General features: G+C 42.8%; 1 protein-coding gene across 22 annotated transcripts in view; it reads right to left on the bottom strand.

Annotated features, from left to right (window-relative positions):
* DLG2 (discs large MAGUK scaffold protein 2) overlaps positions 1-22,173 on the bottom strand; it is a 2,335,250-nt gene that overhangs the window by 1,194,957 nt on the left and 1,118,120 nt on the right. For 19 of the 22 annotated variants that reach the window (XM_086384617.1, XM_086384614.1, XM_086384612.1 and 16 more), the window contains one exon: positions 3,337-3,498. In XM_086384617.1, coding sequence (XP_086240743.1) covers positions 3,337-3,498 — 162 coding nt within the window. The remainder of the gene's footprint in view (positions 1-3,336; positions 3,499-22,173) is intronic. The other 3 variants (XM_086384619.1, XM_086384611.1, XM_086384626.1) reach the window with 1 other exon arrangement.

Here is a 22,173-nt window from a genome sequence, read left to right on the forward strand (position 1 = left end):
AAATCATCGGAACACTGTTTCTGTTTTATGTTTTGGTTTTTTGGTCACGAGGCACGTGGGATCTTAGTTCCCTGACCAGGGACCGAAACTGCAATCCCTGCCTTGGAAGGTGGAGTCTTAACCACTGGACCTCCAGGGAAGTCCCCACACTGTCTTCTAAGTAGGATCCAGGGGGAGGTATCTCATTGTGTGTTTTGTCTCCTCACTTTTCCCCCTTTTAGTGCTTGACCCAAGAGCACCAGACAGATCAAAGAAGCAACAAGGTTGAAACTGTGCCAGGTCTAATGGAGAATTTGTACCCTCTTAGCACATCTCTGGCTCTAATAGGCTTCCTTTATGAGAAAATAACACATTAGATTTTAATCAGGGCAGGTTTCCCAAACACTTGAACTGTGATGATATAATAACCTCTTAACGACTTTTGATCAGGAAATGTGTTTTTTGTGACTATAAAATTACATGTGCTTGAGTCTGATCATGCAGGGCCATGCTGGGGCCAGCTCGTCCTGTCTCATGAGAACCTCACGCGCCAATCTTTGTGAGTGCATCCAGCACCTTCAGGCTGGTAACCTGAAATCAGCCATGATGGCATACACCGTGACTTTGGCAAACGCAACACCCTGGGCTGTTTTCTTTTATGGAAAAATTGTGCATTTATTTCTATCACTTTTGCCGATACAAGGAAGGCACACAGACTCTTCATTAAGACAATCTAATAGTATATCTTGTTCAGCACAAACAACACTCTAGAGGGTCATGATGGAAACCTCCTGGCCCCAAAATAGCTAACTGGCAGGCTGGGTGCAGAAGCCCTGGATGAGGTCACCTTTCCATTCTCTTTACAATACACTGGGGGGCCACACTGCTTAGCTGGTCATTCCAAAAAGGAAAAAAAGCCTATTCTAACCTTGATGTTTCATATCAGAGGTTTATTATTCACAGGTGCTACTTTTAAAACCGATGTGAAAAAACAACAACAACAACAAAACTGATGTGAGAAATCTTCAGCAAAAGACATCACTACAGTAAAACCATGAACACCAGAAAAATAAATAAAGAACATAGTAAGAAAAAAGATAGAAGGGAGCAACTGAAACAAAATAAAACTGAAGAAAACAACCAAAGTGGAAGACATTGAACTCTGAGATTCCTGGAGTCAAGAGATAAAGGGGAGAGAGGAGAGATCCCTTTATATCTGAGAGATGATCTTCAGCAAAAAACTAAGTTGCCTTCAACTTGAATAGACATTTTCCAAATGAGGCATGAAGCACCGTTACACATGGTATAATCCCCAAAAGTGCAGATATTCAGTAATTAGATTATCAAGTATATGCTGAATATGTAACGTACAAAATGAAGATCTGATAGTCCTTTAATTATTTTGTTCATATTTTTTACTGTTGCCAGGTTAGCTTTAGACTAGCCTCCATCATCCTTCTCATCTTAAACCCATTGGGGACTCTGCTCTAGAGCTGATTAGGAAAGGACGTGGTAGGTTGTGAGGACTAACAGTTGGGGAGGCTTCATGGAGGGTCTTACAGGGATTCCTTCATCCAGTTAGAAAAACATCTGAAGTGCAACTCCTCTCTGCACAGTCCAGTCTCCCAGCTTTGCCTTTTCTCAGTTTACACTGGTCAGTACTGATTTAGGATGAGCAATTTTTTTTTTTTTTTTTTTTTGCAAAGATGAAAGATGCTTAAAGCAGGAAGGGATTCATCTGACCCTGGAGTGAAATCACTGATTTCTACAGTTAGACCAAACCCTTAGAGACAACTTTGTGCGCTCTCCTGCCGAAGAAGGAGCCCTTTCCTCTGTATCACCTCTAGGTCATCAGACAAGCCTGGAAGGTTTCTGCTGCTGCTGCTAAGTCGCTTCAGTCGTATCCGACTCTGTGCGACCCCATAGATGGCAGCCCACCAGGCTCCGCCGTCCCTGGGATTCTCCAGGCAAGAACACTGGAGTGGTAGGGACAGGCAACTTGTAATTTACAAAACAGTATTTTTGGAGGTAGCACTAGTTGACATAAGTTGTGGTCCTATAATGATCCCAAATATACATTCCTATTAATTATACACAGTGGTTGTGCTTACGCCCACTGATATCATGATTCCTACATGACAGCCCTAAGTATGAGAAGGTAAATCTCTGTTCCCTATGCTTTTGTCTCCTCTTCTCCTGGCTGACCATACCTATTCCCATCCATCAGTGATTTCCAAAGAAAATTCCTTGGAAAAGACTTCTTTTCTTTCTGGGAAGAAATGAGCGATGAGTTTCAATAGCAAAATATTAAATATTGACTGGAATGTGATAATTAGCCCAATATTCTAATGTGTGGTAACCAGAACTAGTTCATTTAATAATGCAGGTTTAGGCTGCCAAGGTACTTAAAATGTACCAAATTTTGGAACTATATTAAACATAATATAGCCTTTCTCTGATGTTTTGGAAGGTATAATAAGATCCCAGAAGGCATCAGGGCAACCTTCATGGCTACATTTTTTACTGCAAGCAGCTCTATGAAAGTGCCAGTGAAGTGAACGTTCTAGCTAACAAAATAAAATTTTTTTTAGCAATATCAAGGGGCTGTGTGGTAGTTTTTTTTGTTTGTTTTGTTTTACATTTAAGTTCGCTCCTATTACATCATTGACTCTAGTTCCATTTTCCCTTTAATTGACTTTAATCAACATTTATAAGCTTTTACCCAAGACACAAAATCCCATAGCATCAGCAAAGCAAATGACACAGTAAACTGTAACCAAGGAACACAGAAATTTCTTAACTCTCATTTCATTGTCCCTTCCTGTCAAAATAGCACTTACCCAAAAATTGTTTTAAATCTAAGAAAAAAAAAAATGTAGAAAGCATCGGAAAAGTATGACACCAAATAGAAAGAATTATAAAATAGAGCTGTTGATGAACCAACTCACAGATTCTTTTTTAGTCTGTAAGGTAAGGCAATTACGAGGTGTCATCATGTTATAGTTATCTGGAGCCAAGCAAATAGAGGGAGAAGTACAATTTGAATGAAATCTTGATGTCCTTGTGGGCTCTGTAAATACACGGATCCGTGGATTTTCCCATTCAGTTTGTCAGTGTTTGGTCTCTCCTTAGCCCATGTGCAGAAACTAAAAGGATTTTCCAGACACTTAAACAAATAACAGTGAGAGTAACTGTCCTGTGTCAGGAATTCCAGGTAAACCTCCAAACCACAGAAAGACCCTTTGGCAACCATGTCCCACCGTAGTGTTTTAAAAGAGCCCCACTTAAGCCAGCAGACACCTCCCTTAGCAATGCATACCATCCCCTGCCGCCAGCTCTAAGAGCAATAGAACTGACCTTCAGAGGAGAGATGTGAGACTGCAGGACGTATCCATGGACATTTTCTATCTGAGACAGGTTCTTTTCTGACACATGCACCAGTTCAGGGCCTCTCACTTCGTGGGTCAGTCGAGGTAAGGAATGATCGTGTGGAGCGTCTTCATCTTGATAGCGATACTTCTAGGAGAAAAGACAAAGAAAAAAAAGCATGAGTGTTTGCAAAAGGTACCGTTCTGAACTTCACGTTCTCACTTCATGTACAGGGCACAGTGCTCACCTATGGCTGATATCACCCAACAGACCTTGCTACAGCCCCTTTGGGTGGGCACCACAAACTAGGTCACTGGCAAGCCACATCGAACCAACCATCAGTGCCAAGCAATGCTGATGACTGGTCTTTGCCTTTAATGTACTATCTCTGTTTATAAAACATAGAAGCATGATAACAAATGACACTGAGACAATTTACCTAAGTAGGTGAGGAGGTATCCCTCCAAAGGATCAGAATAGCTAAATATGTGCTAAAAATTTTAGGCCATGGATGGAAAATTAAAAAAAAAAAAAAGTGCGGAGCAAGAAGACAGAATTCTGATGCAACCAGTTGGGGAATCTAATTTTGATTCAGAAAGCATGAAAGTTGTAAGTTTTCTAGGAAATAAGGGAAAATTTCTGCCACCTGCATTGTTTGTATTGGCCTCCAAAGAAAGAATATTTTCTTCCTTTCATATCCAAGGAGGAGGAGTGTTGATTTGGGTTAGTTAGACTCTAGGACAAAGGTTCACAATTTCCAAAGATGGAGCTTTCGTTTAAAGAACTTAACAATTAAGGCCGCCCCCCCCCCCAAAAAAAATCTGCCTGAATTATATTGAGAGGATTCCCTGAAGGGAAACAGATAAGGAAACAGTTCCTTCTCTCTTGGTCCCTTTTGTTCTTTGTCATCTTCCTTCCACACGCCTGTAATAGTAAGAGCATCCTCTGTCAACAGTAAGGCCCTCCTCTGGGTCTTCCAAGCACACCAAAGGGAGCTGGCAGAGAGAGAAACGGGCCAGGACAAGGCACGCTCTGTGGGGAGGGTCAACACGGCCATGGGTCAGTCTCCATCTCCAGCCTTGGCCTGGGTGTCCCCTTCTTCTGTCTCTCTTTGCTTCTCACCCCATTTCCTTCAGACCTACCCCACTGTTAGAGTCTCACTGTTTCATGGCTATTAGTCTACTTGGGGGAGAAAAAACGGAACCCTCTATATCCTACATGCAACCCAGCTAATAAAATGTTAGTTTGCCTTGTTTTTCCTTTGCTCCCTGTGAATGGCAAAGGGGTAATTGGGGGAGGAGATCCAAAACTGACACAACACCACAGGTTTACCTGTGACGCCTACCACTTCCCAGCACCCCTTTCTTATCATCGCCGACTACCACTTCCCAGCACCCCTTTCTTATCATCGCCGACAGCTACTATTATCATATCAAGTCACAAACAACACATTTTCTTACAAAACCATGCTTATGTTTCTCTCATTTTTAGGTGAGAAATATGATTTCTTAAACATCAGCTCTCCAGCTGACTCATAAACTGACAGTAACAAGAGGAACCACTCAAGGTTGGCAATTCAATCTTGAGTCCATTCTTACTCAGTTGATCATCATTACTTTTATTTTCCAGGGAGGCTTTCCACAGTGTTCCCAGCTTAATATCAGTTTCAAAACAAAAATTACAGCTGACAATATCATGAAGCAGTTTGCAGAGAACTCTCATTTATTTCTTTCATTCCAATTCTTCTTATCTGTGATGCTCCATTTTACTTATGAGAGAACTGACATTTAGAGAGGTTAAGAGATTTGTCCAGGACCCCCTACATACTGGTCATGAGAGCCAGGATCCTGTCCAGATAATCGGAATCTGAATCCTCTTTCTACTCTCATAAAGCTCCCCCGTGAGATGAAATCCAAGCCTACAGCAGCTTGGTTAAAAAAAAAAAAAGCACTTCATGGAGGACAGACAACAAAATGAGGGTAGAACATTCCAGTGCATTACAAAATACCATACTTTTATTTTCCTAACTCTATGAATAATTTGGGAAGGTCATCTGACTTAGAAACATGAATCAAGCTTAATATTCATTCTGGATCAGTTATGTGGGGTTTGCTGGAAGTGGAATAATGTCATACACATGCCCAGTTTAGTGTCTCTGGCTTTCAGCCTACAGCCCTTCCACGACTCCTCCCCCTTCTTCAGTTCTCTCTCTGGGAGGCACTGCCATCTCTGCGATCCCCCGAGCCAGAAAAGTAGGAGTCAGTGAGTCTCCATCCTCTCTTTCACCCCCTGCCATCTGCCAGTTCAATAAATCACTGAGTCTACCTCATTATTATCTCAGATAGCTCTTGAGCCTACTTGGTCCTCATCTCCTACCACCTCCGTGAACCACTGCCCACGTTCGGGTTGGCAGCTCTCAGCTGGACCACAGCGGCAGCCTCTGGACTGGACAGACTGCTGCTGAGGTTGCCCCTTTCCCATACATCCTGGCCAACAGGGGTCCCCAACCCTCGGGCCACGAACAAATAGCAGTCTTATGGACTGCTGGAAACGGGGTCGCACAACAGAAGTGAGCGGCCAGCGAGCACGTGAAGCGTCATCTGTATTTGCAGCTGCCCCCCATCGCTTGTATTACTGCCTGAGCACCACCTCCTGCCAGATCAGCGGCAGGATAATCAGGTCATGTGCTTGAATCATCCTGAAACCATCCCCACCCCACCCCAGCCCAGCGAAAAAAATGTCTTCCACCAAACTGGTCCCTGTGCCAAAATGGTTAAGGACGGCCGCTGTACATATGCCAAGGGGCAGGCTTTCTGAATCTTACAGTGACAGAGTCTTTCTCTTTAAAACACCTCAGTGGCTCCCACTGACCACGTGACAGAGCTCAAGCTTCCTTTCCTCGTGGTAAGTGACCCCCAACACCACTACATGAGCTGAGTCCCCACTAGTGCTGAACTCCTGTATCTCACCGCTCTTATGGCAAGACTATGGAATAAACATAAACGTATCATTACCTCCAATTTTAAAGGATTTTTTAAAAAATTGTTAAATACAGTCTTGGACTCTGTGGGAGAGGGAGAGGGTGGGATGATTTGGGAGAATGACATTGAAACATGTATAGTATCATATATGAAACGAGTCGCCAGTCCAGGTTCGATGCATGATACTGGATGCTTGGGGCTGGTGCACTGGGACGACCCAGAGGGATGGTACAGGGAGGGAGAAGGGAGGAGGGTTCAGGATGGGGAACACGTGTATACCTGTGGCGGATTCATGTTGATATATGGCAAAACCAATACAATATTGTAAAGTGAAAAAATAAAATAAATTAAATAAAAGATAAATAAATAAAAGACAAAAAATAAAAATAAAAATTGTTAAATACACATAAAATTTACCAGCTGAACTGTTTTAAGCATATGAAAGTGTGTTACTCGCTCAGTTGTATCTGACTCTGCGATCCCATGGACTGTAGCCACCCAGGCTCCTCTGTTGATGGAATTTCCCAGGCAAGAACACTGCAGTGGGTTGCCATTCCCTTCTCCAGGGGATCTTCTCAACTCAGGAGTCCAACCCGGGTCTCCTGCACTGCAGGCAGATTGTCTATCATCTGAGCCACTAGGGAAGCCCCTTTTATGTGTATCAGATCAGATCAGTCGCTCAGTTGTGTCCGACTCTTTGCAACCCCATGAATCGCAGCACGCCAGGCCTCCCTGTCCATCACCAACTCCCGGAGTTCACTCAGACTCACGTCCATCGAGTTGGTGATGCCATCCAGCCATCTCATCCTCTGTCGTCCCTTTTCCTCCTGCCCCCAATCCCTCCCAGCATCAGAGTCTTTTCCAATGAGTCAACTCTTCGCATGAGGTGGCCAAAGTCCTGGAGTTTCAGCTTTAGCCTCATTCCTTCCAAAGAAATCCCAGGGCTGATCTCCTTCAGAATGGACTGGTTGGATCTCCTTGCAGTCCAAGGGACTCTCAAGAGTCTTCTCCAACACCACAGGTCAAAAAGCATCAATGCTTCGGCGCTCAGCCTTCTTCACAGTCCAACTCTCACATCCATACATGACCACAGGAAAAACCATAGCCTTGACTAGATGAACCTTTGTTGGCAAAGTAATGTCTCTGCTTTTGAATAAGCTATCTAGGTTGGTCATAACTTTCCTTCCAAGGAGTAAGCGTCTTTTAATTTCATGGCTGCAGTCACCATCTGTAGTGATTTTGGAGCCCAGAAAAATAAAGTCTGACACTGTTTCCACTGTTTCCCCATCAATTTCCCATGAAGTGGTGGGACCGGATGCCATGATCTTCGTTTTCTGAATATTGAGCTTTAAGCCAACTTTTTCACTCTCCACTTTCACTTTCAGTTTATTCACACTGACGTGCAACCGATCTTCAGATTTCATCTTGCAAAATTGAAACTCTTTACTTATTAAACAACTCAGCATTTTCTCACCTACAGCCGCTGCCAACCCCCATTCTACTTTCTGTTTATATAAATTTGGCTACTCTATGAATTTGGCAATTCCGCCTTGTATCAGTGGAATCACATGGTGTTTGCTTCTCGTGACGGGCTTACTTCTTAATGCCTTCAAGTGTCCTCCATATTGTAGCATGTGACAGGATTTCCTTCTTTTTAGGGCTGAATAATATCCCATTGTATGTATATACCACATTTTGTTTCTTCATCCGTCTGTAGATGAGCTGCTGGCTGCTTCAACCTCTTGGCTATTGAGGGTAAAGCTGTTATGAACATGCATTTACAAAAACATGTTTGGAACTATGCTTTCAATTATTTTGGAGAGATACCCAGAAGTGGAATTGCTAGATCATATGGCAATTCCATTTTTAGTTTTTTGAGGAATTTTTTAAGCTTTAAAAACTTTAACATATGTAAAGCCATATTCATGTCACTCATCACAGCCAGGAAGTGCTTGTGTTCTACAACCTAAATATCCAAGAACACCAAAAGTAAAATTTTGCAAAGTTAAACTGATTATAGAAGCTCCTCAAAGATTCTTGCAGTAAGATTCAGCTGGTATAGAGAAAGATTTCATTCATAAAAATATACATCTCACTGAATTGTTTGGCAGAATAAATCAGGACACAGAGAGATAATAAACTTGGTTAACCTTACATGGTACTGTAAAGAACTTATTTAATTATTTTCAGAAAATTAAGATCCAATTTGAAGAGTGATACAGGCTTAAATTAGACTGTAAACTCAATCTTGATGATCAATTAATGCTTTATTAGTAAAAATTGTTCATCTTAACATTCACTGATCCTCTGGACTCAATCTTGACATTACCTTTTCTCAGAAGCTTTCATGAAACGCAAATCCGAGGTTTTGTGGATATTCCCATAGTTGCCTATACCCCCCAAATCACAACTTTTATCATGCAATATGATTGTGTATATTTGGAGTTTTTATATTGCACTATAAGGTTCTGTGAGAACAGGGGCCATTTGGGTGTGGTTTATCCCCATATCTGCAGTCCTTTAACCAAATGCCTGGCACATATGCTCAATAACTATTTATTGAATAAAGTTATGACTGACAATTAAACAAATTGATGAGTTGGGTATAACCTGCTCAAGCTACCAAGTAATTCTGGCTCCTGAATGCAACCTCTTTCATTGTGAAACATTGTCAACTCAGGCTTAAGCAAAAACAGACCACATCATTGGACTGACACAATGTCAAACGATACCAGATTCTTAAGCATTATATGTCTCTCACCACATCTTTCCTTTCAGTTATATATGCTAAGAACCCAAACTGAATGTGAACCAGTTCTTGACCTTGAGAAGGCCACAAATTACCGAGTAAATAATACATACATGCAGCTAAGTCACGTGCACAGTGATAACTGTATTACTGACGGTAAACTGAGTTTTGTGTAAACAACTGTATTACTGAGTAAAAACTGAGTTTTACTGAGTGTAAACAGAGAAATAGGTAATCAACAGCTCTGAAGCGTTCCAGATTGAAAGAGGATCTAGAATGATAATAGAAAGAAACTGCTGCTTTATTGACTATGCCAAAGCCTTTGACTGTGCGGATCATAACAAACTGGAAAATTCTTAAAGGGATGGGAATACCAGTCCACCTTACCTGCCCCTGAAAAATCTGTATGCAGGTCAAGAAGCAACAGTAAGAACTGGACATGGAAAAATAGACTGGTTCTACATCGGGAAAGGAATACACCAAGGCTGTATATTGTCACCCTGCTTATTTAACTTATATGCAGAGTACATCATGAGAAATGCCAGGCTGGATAAAGCACAGGCTGGAATCAAGATTGCTGGGAGAAATATCAATAACCTCAGATATGCAGATGACACCACCCTTACGGCAGAAAGTAAAGAAGAACTAAAGATCCTCTTGATGAAAGTGAAAGAGGAGAGTGAAAAAGTTGGCTTGAGGCTCAACATTCAGAAAACTAAGACCATGGGATCTGATCTCATCACTTCATGGCAATAGATAGGCAAACAGGGGAAACAGTGAGAGACTTTATTTTGGGGTGCTCCAAAATCACTGCAAATGGTGACTCTAGCCATGAAATTAAAAGCCACTTGCTCCTTGGAAGAAAAGCTTTGACTAACCTAGACAGCATATTAAAAAGCAGAGACGCTACTTTGCCGACGAAGGTCCGTCTAGTCAAAGCTATGGTTTTTCCAGCAGTCGTGTATGGATGTGACAATTGGACTATAAAGAAAGCTGAGAATTGAAGAACTGATTCTTTTCAATTGTGGTGTTACAGAAGACTCTTGAGAATTCCTTGGATTGCAAGGAGATCCAACCAGTCAATCCTGAAGGAAATCAACCCTGAATATTCATTGGAAGCACTGATGCTAAGCAGAAACTCCAATACTTTGGCCACCTGATGCAGAGACGACTCACTGGAAAAGATCCTGATGCTGAGAAAGATTGAGGACAGGAGGATAAGGGAGCATCAGAGGATGAGATGCTTGGGTGGCATCACCAACTCAGTGGACATGAATTTGAGAAAACTCTGGGAGATAGTGTAGGACAGGGAAGCCTGGCGTGCTGCAGTCCATGGGGTCGCAAAGAGTCAGACATGATTTAGTGACTGAACAACAAGAGACCTAAACAATACTCCTCCTGGTACCAGACAAGTGGTCCTTCTCCTTTATTTTTCCAGTTTTCTCCAAGAGATGACTAAGCAAAAGATGACAAGAACCAGTGAGCGGTGCCATGTTTAACTCAAACACCAGCCTCCAGAGGAATCATTCTGATATGACTTGGAAGACTCTCTCTGCTTAGATTTAACTTCAGCTATACCAAAAAATGGTTTTTCTGTACTACTAAGACTATTATTAATATTAACATTATTAACAAAAATACTAATTCTAACATGAATGGTAATATTAAAACCATTAATAATAATTCACCTACAGTGCAGGAGACCTGGGTTCGATCCCTGGGATGGGAAGATACCCTGGAGAAGGGAAAGGCTACCCACTCCAGTATTCTGGCCTGGAGAATTCCATGGACTACACAGTCCATGGTGTCAAAAAGAATCAGATACAACTGAGCAACTTTCATTTTCATGTTTCAGGAACTATGCTAAATGCTTTACACACATCATTACATCTGGGGGATTGGTGTTACAATTTCCATCACCTCAGGCTTGGTCAGATGGGCATTTTTTTCTAAGCTTACATACCAAGCAAACCAGGATTCAAGCACAAGTCTGACTCTGGAGCTAGAGCACTTCACTTAAATATTCTTCTAAACTAATTAGGACTCCAAGATCTTAAGAGACTAATTATATCTTCAGGAACTATAACTATCAGGAAATCTTCAAGAGTCATCTGACAAGGGAGATTAAACCATTCTGGAAGAGGTCAAATCCTGATTTAAGAACTGGCTCTATACAGGTGAACTTATCAATATTTGCAAAGCAGAAATACAGACACAGACATAGAGAACAAACACACGGGCACCACAGGGGAAAGGGGGTTGGGATGAATTGGGAGACTGGGGTTGACACATATACACTCTATGTATAAAACAGGTAACCAATGAGAACCTGCTGTACAGCACAGTGGTTATGGCTGCTCAGTGCTCTGTCATGACTTAAATGGGAAGGAAATCCAGAAAAGAGTAGACACATATATGCATATAGCTGATTCACTTTGCTGTACAGCAGAAATTAACACAGCACTATAAAGCAACTACATTTCAACAACAAAAGATAAAAAGAATCAGCGCTAATGTTCTGGGCAACTCTGAGTCCTCTCTCATTCCAGGGCTTGTCTCTTAGTCATTGACGCCAGACTGGGCAACTTTGAGGGTTTCTGAATTTCCTTTAGAAGGAGGGTCACTGAGGAAGGCCTCTGCTTTGATGTACGTGCCTTCTTCTTTTCCTCCCCTCAGCTCAGCCCACTGGAGGGCCCTCTGGGACAACAGAACTTTTGTAAACCAATACTATGTTCTCTCCTAGCTCCAATGGGAACCAGGCAGAAGTGCTCAGGCCAGAGAAGAATTTATGTTCTTCCCTAAAATAATTTACATTCCCTGTTGGAGCTCATTTTGTCTCTCATCTCTGGAATCCCATGCCCTTCCCCATTCTGAAATTTAATTCCACCCCTGGTTTATTTCCTCAGGCAAATTTTTTCAGGTCCTAGATAATCAGACTGAATGTCATTCTCTCTTAGACACATACTCTGACCGACTGTTAAGGTTCAAAGGATGTCCTTTAGGCTCCCAGCCTCTTGATGAAAGTGAAAGAGGAGAGTGAAAAAGTTGGCCTGAGGCTCAACATTCAGAAAACTAAGATCATGGCACCTGGTCCCATTACTTCATGGCAAATAGACGGGGAAACAGTGGAAACAGTGACAGACTTCATTTTTGGGGGCTCCAAAATCAATGCAGATGGTGATTGCAGCCATGAAATTAAAAGACGCTTGCTCCTTGGAAGAAAAGTTATAACCAACCAATCTAGACAGCATATTAAAAAGCACAGACATTGCTTTACCAACAAAGGTCCATCTAGTCAAAGCTATGGTTTTTCCAGTAGTCATGTATGGATGTGAGAGTTGGACTATAAAGAAAGCTGAGTGCCCAAGAATTGATGCTTTTGAACTGTGGTGTTGGAGAAGACTCTTGAGGGTCCCTTGGACTACAAGGAGATCCAACCAGTCCATCCGAAAAGGAATCAGTCCTGAATATTCATAGGAAGGACTGATGCTGAAGCTGAAACTCCAATACTTTGGTCACCTGATGTGAAGAACTGACTCCTTGGAAAAGATCCTGATGCTGGGAAAGATGGAAGGCAGGAGGAGAAGGGGACAACAGGGGATGAGATGGCTGGATGGCATCACCAAATCAATGGACATGAGTTTGAGTAAACTCTGGGAGTTGGTGATGGACAGGGAGGACAGGCGTGCTGCAGTTCATGGGGTCTCAAAGAGTCGAAGAGGACTGAGCAACTAAACCAAACTGAACTGAGGGTTCTTCACAGTTTCCTGCTATTAAATAACAGCTCTAAGGCAATGGCACCCCACTCCAGTACTCTTGCCTGGAAAATCCCATGGACAGAGGGCCTGGTGGGCTGTAGTCCATGGGGTCGCTAAGAGTCGGACACAACTGAGCGACTTCACTTTCACTTTTCACTTTCATGCATTGGAGAAGGAAATGGCAACCCACTCCAGTGTTCTTGCCTGGAGAATCCCAGGGATGGGGGAGCCTGGTGGGCTGCCGTCTATGGGGTCGCACAGAGTCAGACATGACTGAAGCGACTTAGCAGCAGCAGCAAACCACAGTGACCTGTCTGTGTGTCTGTCTCTCCTACTAGCCCATGAGCACTTCTGAGTAGAGACGGAGTTGAGACAGGCCTGGGGCCTGGGACCCTCTGCTGCAGTTTTGCAAAGCTTGTACCTGGACATACCTCCCCTCGAGCTACAATATACAAAGACTATATGGAACTAAAAACAACTGTGTGCATGGGACAAAAGATACAAAGACCAAAAAAAAAAACCCCAAAAAAACAACTGCCATTTCTGAAGAGCTAGGAGTCAAAAAACTGGGTGTCTGGAAAAAAAACAGGGCATTGTGTGTGCCCCTCTGCATTCAACTCCACAAAGGGGTGGGCCAACCATCTCAGCCACCGTCCCAGCTCAACCCCTGGACACATCCCTACCCTCATCGCATGTAAGGAAGTAGCTTGCCCCTATCGAGGGAGCGAACAACCAAACCTTTTACTTGATTTTGCTCTTGTGCTTAGTCACTCAGTCACGTCTGACTCTGTGACCCCATGGTCTGTAGCCCGCCAGGCTCCTCTGTCCATGGAATTTTCTGGAGTGGGTTACCATTTCCTACTCCAGGGGATCTTCCCAACCCAGGGAATGAACTTGTTTCTCCTGCTTAGCAGGGGGTGGTTTTTACCACTGTGCCGCCTGGGAAGCTGGCACAAGAGCCCTGATAAAGCCTTGGCTCAACTTCTGGTTTGGCCTCTTGTCAATTTCTGTTGATTAAGGAAGGCCAAGAACCCTATTCAGTATCAGAGTGATAGTCATCTCAATCTCCAGTGGACCACAGTAAGACATATAGAAACTGATGAATGTGACATTAACTGAAGTAAGTAGACTGAAGTCATCTGAGCAATAATATGATCAATCTGATGAAACAGCCCTCCCAGCTGAATCATCATGCAATCATACTGGGACTCTTATTCTGCCACCGGGCCCTCCCACGTGGATGGCCATGACTGGATCAAATTCTGCTCACTGCATTCTGTTGAGGCCTGTTGTGAGTCAGAACCATCCTGAGTTTCCCAGGATTCCAACGCAGGTTCCTGCAAGCATCTGGTCCATCCCTGGGAGGTTCTGCAAGGTTTGGAAGATGATGCTGCAAGGGCAAGGTGTATAATAGCTGAGGGAGAAGTCACAAAGTTTTCAAGGTCTCATAAATAAAATCCTGGGTCTAGTGGTTTCTGCAATAAAAAGTGCTCTGCTTCCCCCTGGCTGCAGGAGCTGGCACTGTTCTGATGAGAGACAGAAACAAGTCAGTGAGAACCAGAATATGTTTGTGTGCTCTTGAAAGGGAAGTGTGTGAAAGTGCCTTTGTTGTTTGGTCACTCAAACATGCCTAACTCTTTGTGACCCCATGAACTGAAGCACACCAAGCTTCCCTATCCTTTACTATCTCCCAGAGACTGCTCAAACTCATGTCCGTTGAGCTGGTGATGCCATCCAACCATCTTATCCTCTGTCACCTTTTTCTCCTCGTGCCCTCAATCTTTCCCAGCATCAAGGTCTTTTCCAGTGAGTCGGCTCTTCACATCAGGGGCCAAAGTCCTTGAGCTTCAGCTTCAGCCCTTTCAGTGAATATTCAGGGCTGATTTCCTTTAGGAAGGACTAGTTGGATCTCCCTGCTGTCCAAGGGACTCTGAAGAGTCTTCTCCAACAGCACAATTCAAAAGCATCAGTTCTTCAGCACTCAGTCTTCTTTAAGGTCCAACTCTAAGATAGTAAATGTTGTGCACTTTTCAAAGAGTGTTATACAAAGTATCCCATTTAAGACTGACAGCAACATTGTGAAGCAGGTACAAACTTAAGGCAAGATTACAGCTTCATACACAAAGCCTGACATTTAGTAAATGCTCAAAACCTCTTGGCTTCTTGCCTTCTGTTAATATAGCAACAGATAGCATTCTTTGTGTCAAGTCTTAACTCCCCCTGTGTAATCTACGGTTATTTGAGACCAGGAACCTCTGCCATCTGTCTTTGTCTCCTGCGGAGCCTCAGGCCAGAACAAGGGCCACGTAGCGGGTGCTCAATAGACTTGGCTGACTGCATACTGCCACTGGGAGAAGTCTCTCAGCTTTAAAAATGTGTAGAAGAGAAGCACTGATTTTCAGAGAAGCATGAAGTCACTTAGAAAGTTAAACATAAATAACAGTCTGGCAAAGAGTGATAAACCTCTAAGAAAGAAGTGAGTGAAGCTCAGAAAACAGGAAAAAAAAAAAAAAAAAAAGAGAGTGAGGAAAGTAGTCTCAAAAAATGAATTATATGAAAATAAAGGGTTTTCCTTTCTTCTCAAGACTGTATAAGTTTATCTTTCAAAACAGGGTATTCTTATCCAGGCCTTGCCTCCACCATCTTATTTTGAGGAAAATATTTTGCTTAATAAATGGCTGTTTCTTTATAGGGACTTTATTCACCAGAGACTTGGGCGGTATGTAGCTAGCCAGCCCTCTTTTCCAGTTCCTTCCTTTTCCCATGATGTCCTAGCCAATCTGTGACCCGAGACTCATCCCCATTACCATGCCTTTGGCGTCCTCTCTCTAATTCACTGCCTCCCTTCTGGAGGGAAAACATGGACAGAAGAAAGAGGAAAAAAAGAGAGAGAGAAGATAAAAGAATGTTTAATGCATTGAGCAGATTAGTATGTATATTTGCATCTTTATTTTCAAATACAGTCTCTAGCGTTTGGACTGCAGCAGGGTTCTCTTTCCCCTTTCATCATTTCTGTCCACCATCCCAACCTATTCTTCCAGAACAGTTGCATGGACACCGCAAATCTGGAGGAGGGGGATTTAGAGAGGAGCAAAGTGGGAGGAGCTGACTCATTTGAAAAGACCCTGATGCTGGGAAAGATTGAGGGCAGGAGGAGAAGGGACGACAGAGGATGAGACTGCTGGATGGCATCATCGACTCAATGGACATGGGTTTGGGTGGACTCTGGGAGTTGGTGATGGACAGGGAGGCCTGGCGTGCTGCCGTTCATGGGGTCGCAAAGAGTCGGACATGACTGAGCGACTGAACTGAACTGAAAATGGGAGGAGGAAAGGCAAGACAGAAATACCTAATTTCCCCCTTTGCTTCCTCAAGGAGTCCTCCTGACTTCTCAGATTAGGGCAGTGCTCAGTCACTCGGTCGTGTCCAGCACTTTGCACTCCCATGGTTTCCCATGCAGAGCCTGCCAGGCTCCTCTGTCCATGGAATTTCCCAGACAAGAACACTGGAGCAGATTGCCATTTCCTACTCTGAGCAGATTAGGGCTCTGGGATCTAATGCCCAATGAGCTGAGGTGGAGCTGATGTAATAATAATAGAAATAAAGTGTACAATAAATGTAATGCACTTGAATCATCCTGAAACCACACCTTCCCCACCCGTCCATGGAATAATTATCTTGCATGACCACAGTCTCTGGTGCCTAAAAGGTTGGGGGCCGCTAGATTATGGAATTCCCCTCCGTGTATCTCACTGCTTCCTGCTTACCAGGATTTCAGGGTACCTGTATTCACTTTTCATAAAACTCATCAGATTTTAAATTTACATTTCTTTCTGTGATCATTTACTTACTGTCTGCGTCCTCCTTTAAATCAAAACCTCCATGGGGCTGGCACCCTGCCTGCTTGGTTCACTACTCACCTCTGGTATCTGCTACGTGGCAGGTTCTCGACCAACACTCACTGAATAAATAGTAGTCTGCGGCCAAATCTCTCTGCAAAATCCATCACTCAAAGAGCTAATAAAAGTGGGTCAGGGAAAGTAGCATCCATGTATATGTATTACCATTAAAATAAGACAGCTGCTATATAACACAGGGAGCCCAGCCCGGTGCTCTGGGTTGGTGGGAGGAGGGAAGGGAAGGAGTTGATATATGTATAATTATGGTTTGCATTGCTGCAGTGTAGAAGCCAATACCACATTGTAATTTTCCCCCAATTAAAAAATAAATAAAAATAAAAGATAAAAAAAAGTGGGTCGAAGCTCAGTGATGACCGATTCCATGCAGATCTTCCCCAAGAGAAGTTATCCTTCAAAAAAAATGAAGTGATCCACAATTGGCAATACAGCTAACCCAAAGGACATTTGAAAGAGGAATTTTTCGAAGACGGGAGCAGGATGTAAGTGAAGGGACTGATGTGAGGGATGAAAAGCACTCCCAGGTGCTCTATTTGAATTTTTTCAAACAAACTCACTAATGAAAGGAAATACATTCCTACTTTTTGCCACAAAGAACAGGACAAGCCAGGATGTTAATTAAATTACAAATCAGCTGTCAGCTTGCAGCTGACTGAGCTTTGTGTGCTTCCAAGCAACATCAGATATTTTAAACCCTCTGTAATTACCTACAATGCGGGAGCTGCCAGGAAGAATGCTTTCATGAATATTTAACTGATCTTAAGATCCTTTTTAAAGAACTGATGATTTACATAATCATGAGAGGACTTGCTCCAGCTCAGTGCTGCCCTCCAGCTGTTATAACTGAAGTTGCAGGAAATGGAGCTTGGCAAGCTTCATCTCCTAAAACTCAGAGCCACCCAGGGGAGGCCGGGCTCTCCCAGCATAGGTCACTATAGGGCTAGACAGCCTAAGCTCTCTGGAAAAGTCAGAATGGGACCACACACCTGTGATTTGGGAAAATGATGGATGTGGAACTGTAAAGTGAATTTGTACCCAATGTCACATATGCAGGTTGCTATTTACAATTTTGGGCTTCCCTGGTGGCTCAGGGATAAAGAATCGATCTGTCAATGCAGGAGATGCTAGTTCCATCCCTGAGTAAGGAAGATCCCCTGGAGAAGAAAACGGCAACCCCTTCAGTGTTCTTGCCTGGGGAATCCCACGGACAGAGAAACCTGGTGGGCTGCAGTCCACGGGGTCACAAAGAGTCAGACTTAGCAACTAAACAACAATATTTATGATTTACAAAGCACTCTCAGAAGCATTGGCCCAAGTACCTCGCTCAAGAATTGAGAAAAAGAAGGCACTATCACTCTTTCCAAATGAGAAAACAGGATCAGAGAGTCTCCAAACCGTTAAACAAATGGCAAAGCTGGGTTTCAAATGGACATAGCTGAGTCCAAGAGGCAGCCCAATTCAGTGGAATGTGCATAAATTCTGGCATTAGAAATACGACTTCAAATCTTGCAACATTTGTCAAGTTGCTGGTATCTCTGAGCTTCAATTGACTGAAGCTATAAACTTGGAATGACAGGATCAGTCTGGTAGACATATGAGCATTGGATGAGACACGGCACAGCTGGCACACAGTAGCTACTTGATGAAACTGAATGTTCTCCTTTCTGGAGCTGTCATGTTCTGTACTTTGCAGGTCTGGCATCATAAAACCTGAGGAGGACGACGAGTGAACTCTTCAGACTGTTAATACTGTCAGCAGAATGGAAACCAGTGTGAACGGTCATTTGTAGCTTCTAAATATGACTCTCAGCTTCTTCTTCCTTAGTCCCTCATTCTAGAATAACTTTCTAAAACTTCAGTTATAGAGTAGTGGCTAAGAGTACAGTTTTTAGAGAGGTTGTCTGGATCAATTTCCAGTTCTACCATGTACTACATGACCTTGGGCAACTTATCAACTTCTGTGAGACTTGATAATCTAATCTACAAAATGGAACTAGGCCTTCACAGAGTTTCTGAGAAACCCAAGGGAGATAATACATGGAAACCACTTAGAACAGTGTCTATGACCCAGTAAGTGGTCCCTTAATGTTAGCTATGATTATTCTATTGTAACATTAGATTTTTGATTACAAAAAGTTTGGAAATATAAAACATAGTTAATTGAAGGGGAAAAAAATGTAGCTTTTTTTTTTTTAAATTCTCAAGTTTTTCCTAAGCCTGCAATTACAATTTTTCCCATGACTCTACAACATGTAGACTCTGTGCTCTACTCTCACAGCTCTCCTGACCCCACAAAGCACTTTTCAACCTTCCTTTATGTCATCTTCAAGCCTGAAAACCTTCCGTCCGTTCCCAAACCATCTCCACTCAACTCAGCCTATCCTGACCCTTCCAGCTCCTACTACTGTACTCTCCTCTCAATTTTTTCATCTAACAAGAATTTACCTCTATTTAAAAAATAAATAAGCCATGGAGATGCAATATGCAGCATGGTGAGTATAGTTTAAAATAATGTTTATTTAAAAAAAAAAACAACACAAGAATTTCTTGAGCACCTACTAGGCACCAGTCATTTTAAGTACTAAGGATACAACAGTAAAGAGGAAACACACAACCCCTCCCTATGGTTTGTTCTTTTTTTTTTTTTTTTTAGTATTTATTTATTTGGCTGCATTGGGTTGGTCTGTTGGCAGCATGCAGGATCTTTGATAGTGTCATGTGAGATCCTTCCTTGTGATGCGTGAAAATTCTAGGTGTGCTGCAGAGGCTCAGTAGCTGTGGCTCACTGCCTTAGCTGCTCCCCAGCATTTGGGATTTCCCTGGACCAGGGATCGAACCTGTGTCCCCTGCATTGCAAGGTGCATTCTTAACCACTGGACCACCACAGAAGTCTCCCTATGTTTTGTTCTGGAGGTCTTCTCTTCCTCTAATAACCTTCCCAATTATCTCTTACCTGGCTATTGCTCAACCTGAAAACTCAACTCATATATGACGTCCTCAAGGATGCTTTCACTGGACACACAGGTATGGCTGTCTCCTTTCCCTATGTATACATAACTGAAACCTGGAGAATTATTTTTTTAAAGCATAAATGTATCTGATTCTCTCATGAGAACATAAACACTTCTTCATTATTGTAACACTAGCAGCAAATATTCTGCCTGGGACTCTGAAGGTGCTTAAGAAATGTTTCTGAAGTAAACTACACCCTGTGGAGATATAAATTCCTAGGACTCTTGTGTATTCCACCACACCTAGCACATTCTAAAAATAAAATGTACTCAAGAAACCTGTCTGGAGGGTAGAGAAGATCTGATTATGGAACAGCACCCTGCCAGATTCTGAGTCATAAAATGAGAAACTGGCTCATGGTGCAGCACAGGTAATGAAGTGGGGTAGGTTCATGGAAACTGAGTTGTTCGAGGCTGAGGCGTAAGGCACTTGGAAGCAATCGTGTATGGTGACTTTCTGGACCAATGAGTTGAGAACAGGAAAAAATATAACATGGAGGACAGTAACCAAGGACCCTTCCTCCTTCCCCTACTCTGCCAGCCCCGAGTTAGAGCAACTAAGGAAGCACAACCATAAAAGAAGTAGTCTCACCCGAGATTCTCCAAACCCAGACCAGCAGCTGGGCACACAGAGCAGTGTATCAGACCTGAGAGGCACAATAAAATATACTAAAGTGTGATTCCTCACCTAGAGCCAGACATCCTGGAATGTGAAGTCAAGTGGGCCTTAGAAAGCATCACTACGAACAAAGCTAGTGGAGGTGATGGAATTCCAGTTGAGCTATTCCAAATCCTGAAAGATGATGCTGTGAAAGTGCTGCACTCAATATGCCAGGAAATTTGGAAAACTCAGCAGTGGCCACAGGACTGGAAAAGGTCAGTTTTCATTCCAATCCCAAAGAAAGGCAATGCCAAAGAATGCTCAAACTACTGCACAATTGCACTCATCTCACACACTAGTAAAGTAATGCTCAAAATTCTCCAAGCCAGGCTTCAGCAATATGTGAACCATGAACTTCCAGATGTTCAAGCTGGTTTTAGAAAAGGCAGAGGAACCAGAGATCAAATTGCTAACATCCGCTGGATCATGGAAAAAGCAAGAAAGTTCCAGAAAAACATCTATTTCTGCTTTATTGACTACGCCGAAGCCTTTGACTGTGTGGATCACAATAAACTGTGGAAAATTCTGAAAGAGATGGGAATACCAGACCACCTGACCTGCCTCTTGAGAAACCTATATGCAGGTCAGGAAGCAACAGTTAGAACTGGACATGGAACAACAGACTGGTTCCAAATAGGAAAAGGAGTACATCAAGGCTGTATATTGTCACCCTGCTTATTTAACTTATATGCAGAGTACATCATGAGAAACGCTGGACTGGAAGAAGCACAAGCTTCTTCCAATCAAGATTGCCGGGAGAAATATCAATAACCTCAGATATGTAGATGATACCCTTATGGCAGAAAGTGAAGAGGAACTAAAAAGCCTCTTGATGAAAGTAAAAGAGGAGAGTGAAAAAGTTGGCTTAAAGCTCAACATTCAGAAAACTAAGATCATAGTATCCGGTCCAATCACTTCATGGGAAATAGATGGGGAAACAGTGGAAACAGTGTCAGACTTTATTTTGGGGGGCTCCAAAATCACTGCAGATGGTGACTGCAGCCATGAAATTAAAAGATGCTTACTCCTTGGAAGGTAAGTTATGACCAACCTAGATAGCATATTAAAAAGCAGAGACATTACTTTGCCAACAAAGGTCCATCTAGTCAAGGCTATGGTTTTTCCAATGGCCATGTATGGATGAGAGAGTTGGACTGTGAAGAAAGCTGAGCACCAAAGAATTGATGCTTTTGAACTGTGGTGTTGGAGAAGACTCTTGAGAGTCCCTTGGACACAAGGAGATCCAACCAGTCCATCCTAAAGGAGACGAGTCCTGGGTGTTCATTGGAAGGACTGATGGTGAAGCTGAAACTCCAATACTTTGGCCACCTCATGCAAAGAGCTGACTCATTGGAAAAGACCCTGATGCTGGGAGGGATTGGGGGCTGGAGGAGAAGAGGACAACAGAGGATGAGATGGCTGGATGGCATCACTGACTCAATGGACATGAGTTTGGGTAAACTCCAGGAGTTGGTGATGGACAGGGAAGCCTGGTGTGCTGCGATTCATTGGGTCATAAAGAGTCAGACACAACTGAGTGACTGAACTGAACTGAACTGAAAGTGTACGCAGAGCAGGGAAGAACTCTGGAAGCTTGCATGCTATATTGACAGTGATCATCTCTGTGTGATCATTCATTTCATTTTTTTGAGCTACAAATATTACTTGGAAAATAAAAAATAGTGAACATGATAGAGTGTGTAAGATACAATCAAGCATTTAATTTGTTGTAATGGAGAAGGTCCAGT

The sequence above is a fragment of the Bos grunniens genome, chromosome 29 (genome assembly GCF_055505025.1).
Source record: "Bos grunniens cultivar Pamir isolate PY7600 chromosome 29, Bosgru_T2T1.0, whole genome shotgun sequence".
NCBI lineage: Eukaryota > Metazoa > Chordata > Mammalia > Artiodactyla > Bovidae > Bos > Bos grunniens.